Source organism: Raphanus sativus, chromosome 4, assembly GCF_000801105.2.
Source record: "Raphanus sativus cultivar WK10039 chromosome 4, ASM80110v3, whole genome shotgun sequence".
NCBI lineage: Eukaryota > Viridiplantae > Streptophyta > Magnoliopsida > Brassicales > Brassicaceae > Raphanus > Raphanus sativus.
Window position 1 is genome coordinate 19,891,938 of NC_079514.1, and position 1,868 is coordinate 19,893,805.

General features: G+C 34.0%; 1 protein-coding gene across 1 annotated transcript; it reads right to left on the reverse strand.

Annotated features, from left to right (window-relative positions):
- Window positions 1-637: 637 nt before the first annotated feature.
- LOC108851535 (uncharacterized) lies at window positions 638-1,540 on the reverse strand. Its single transcript, XM_018624974.2, has 2 exons — window positions 1,330-1,540; window positions 638-1,104 (listed from the first exon to the last, which is right to left on the reverse strand). The coding sequence occupies exons 1-2, from the start codon at window positions 1,427-1,429 to the stop codon at window positions 926-928; spliced, it is 279 nt and encodes a 92-aa protein (XP_018480476.1). The 5' UTR covers window positions 1,430-1,540; the 3' UTR covers window positions 638-925.
- Window positions 1,541-1,868: the final 328 nt, after the last annotated feature.

The following is a 1,868-nucleotide window of genomic DNA, read 5'->3' on the forward strand; positions in this document are numbered from 1 at the left end:
TTATCACAATAGTATGATTTTATATTTTATAATGTTATAATACGTTAATATTTGTAATTTATTATTAAACCGATGTAATATCTCATAAACAACCATTCAAAAATATCCGGCAAACATAACAATTTTCAAATGTTATGCCAGTCATACAAAACGCTTAATAACGCTTGAAACCGCTACCACTTACATCTCTAAACTTCTGCACCCGCAACCACTACGTTTGAACTGGACCTTAGTTAATTGATAACTCTTATTTTTACCGCACACTTACCGCATAATTATTCAGTTATATCACATTTTTCTTGCAAATTACACACCAGTCAGAGCCTGAACTCATTGACGAAGAAGTGGAGTTTTTCAGTTTGTCAGCTATTACCAAAGGCCAAATCTATTTTGGTGTCATGGAGAATAGCCCTCTTAAGTAGTAATGAAAGAAAAAATCATGTTTTGCAATTGCATCCTTCATTAATTTAGCCATTTCAAATATTAGTTTTTAGTTTCTCAAATAGGAAATGTGAATTAGCCATTTCAGATTGCAAAAGCAGTATGACTATTTAGCAAAAAAAAAAAAAAACAGTATGACTATATGAGCCATACCAATATGAGCTCAAAGCTGTTCTTCCAATGTAAATGGGCAAAATTCAGAAGAAAGAAAATTTATTGATGAATATAGTAATATTGAACTATGGGAAGCATTTGTATCATACTACATACAACAACACTCAATTGATTGTGATACTCATAGATATTTAGATAACATACAGAGAGGAATGCCATGGAAATATAACAGCTAAAACTGTACAACCTCGGAGTTTATTCTTTTGCGAAATTTGTCAATATCCTCACCACACTTGCAGGGGACCCGTCAAGGCTCTCACAAATTACAACTATGGCTTTGGAAAGATTTTAGGTTATATATGTTGTATAATCAGAATCTTTGGCAAAGATATGAACCGAAGAGATTCCAACAAGCTTTCTTCCTTTGTTTGATCCGTGCAACACGTGTCGGTGTTTGTGTCGAATCTTCAATCTTGTGCAACAGATTCCACATGATGTGAATGTCTTCGTACTCGCACGAACTCACGTCGTTTTGTAACCTCAAGAGTCCTGCAACACAAAAGAAGACCCTCCATGACTCAATTATTTGCTCAAAACAACAAGTTTTTTATATATAACCCATATCTTAATTTTTATCCAAAATCAGAAACAAGATTCTGAATTTTGATCTGATACTATTAGCAAATAAAAGAGTCTCTTTAGCTTAATCAAACAGAGACAAACAGAGTGCTAAGCTCTCGGAGAAGGAACGGTGGAGGGAGGATTCGAGCTTACCACTGTGGCGTAATCCGACGTGAACGGTGAAACGATTCCAGACTCGCCGGGTGGGGAACGCAACCGTGTTCCACAACTCTCTCCATCTCAGGCCGGCCATTTGAGCAAGCAGGAAGAGAAAGAAAAGAAGAGAGGAGAGAGAGACTGCACAACAAACCTACCTCCCAAAAACGGACGCTTCAACCAATAGCTTTAGTTAAATAGACGGAACGAGAGGGATGTTCTATTATAATTGGTCTCATTTTAACGAATTTATATCAGCCGTTCTATGTTTTATTCTAATTAAATAAAATATCGTATGATACATTTAATAAATTTGTGCAAAGACTTTTGGGTCTTTCTCTTTTTTTTTACGTTCCTTTGGATATTTTTTAGATTATTGTTTTTGGTTTTTGGCTTTTGATTTTTAGTTTTTAAATTTTAGTTTTTAGTTTTTGTTTTTTGAATTTTGTAGCAGATTTTAGTTTTTGGAAAAACATGAATGGTGATTTTGGGTTTTTACCTTTTGGTTTTTGTTTTAAAAATTATAAATTTTTGTT

Coding starts and splice junctions, on each gene's coding strand:
- LOC108851535 (XM_018624974.2), bottom strand. CDS start 1,429: ATGGCCGGCCTGAGATGGAGAGAGTTGTGGAACACGGTTGCGTTCCCC. Junction 1,105..1,329: donor CGTCGGATTACGCCACAGTG/GTAAGCTCGAAT, acceptor TTTGTGTTGCAG/GACTCTTGAGGTTACAAAAC.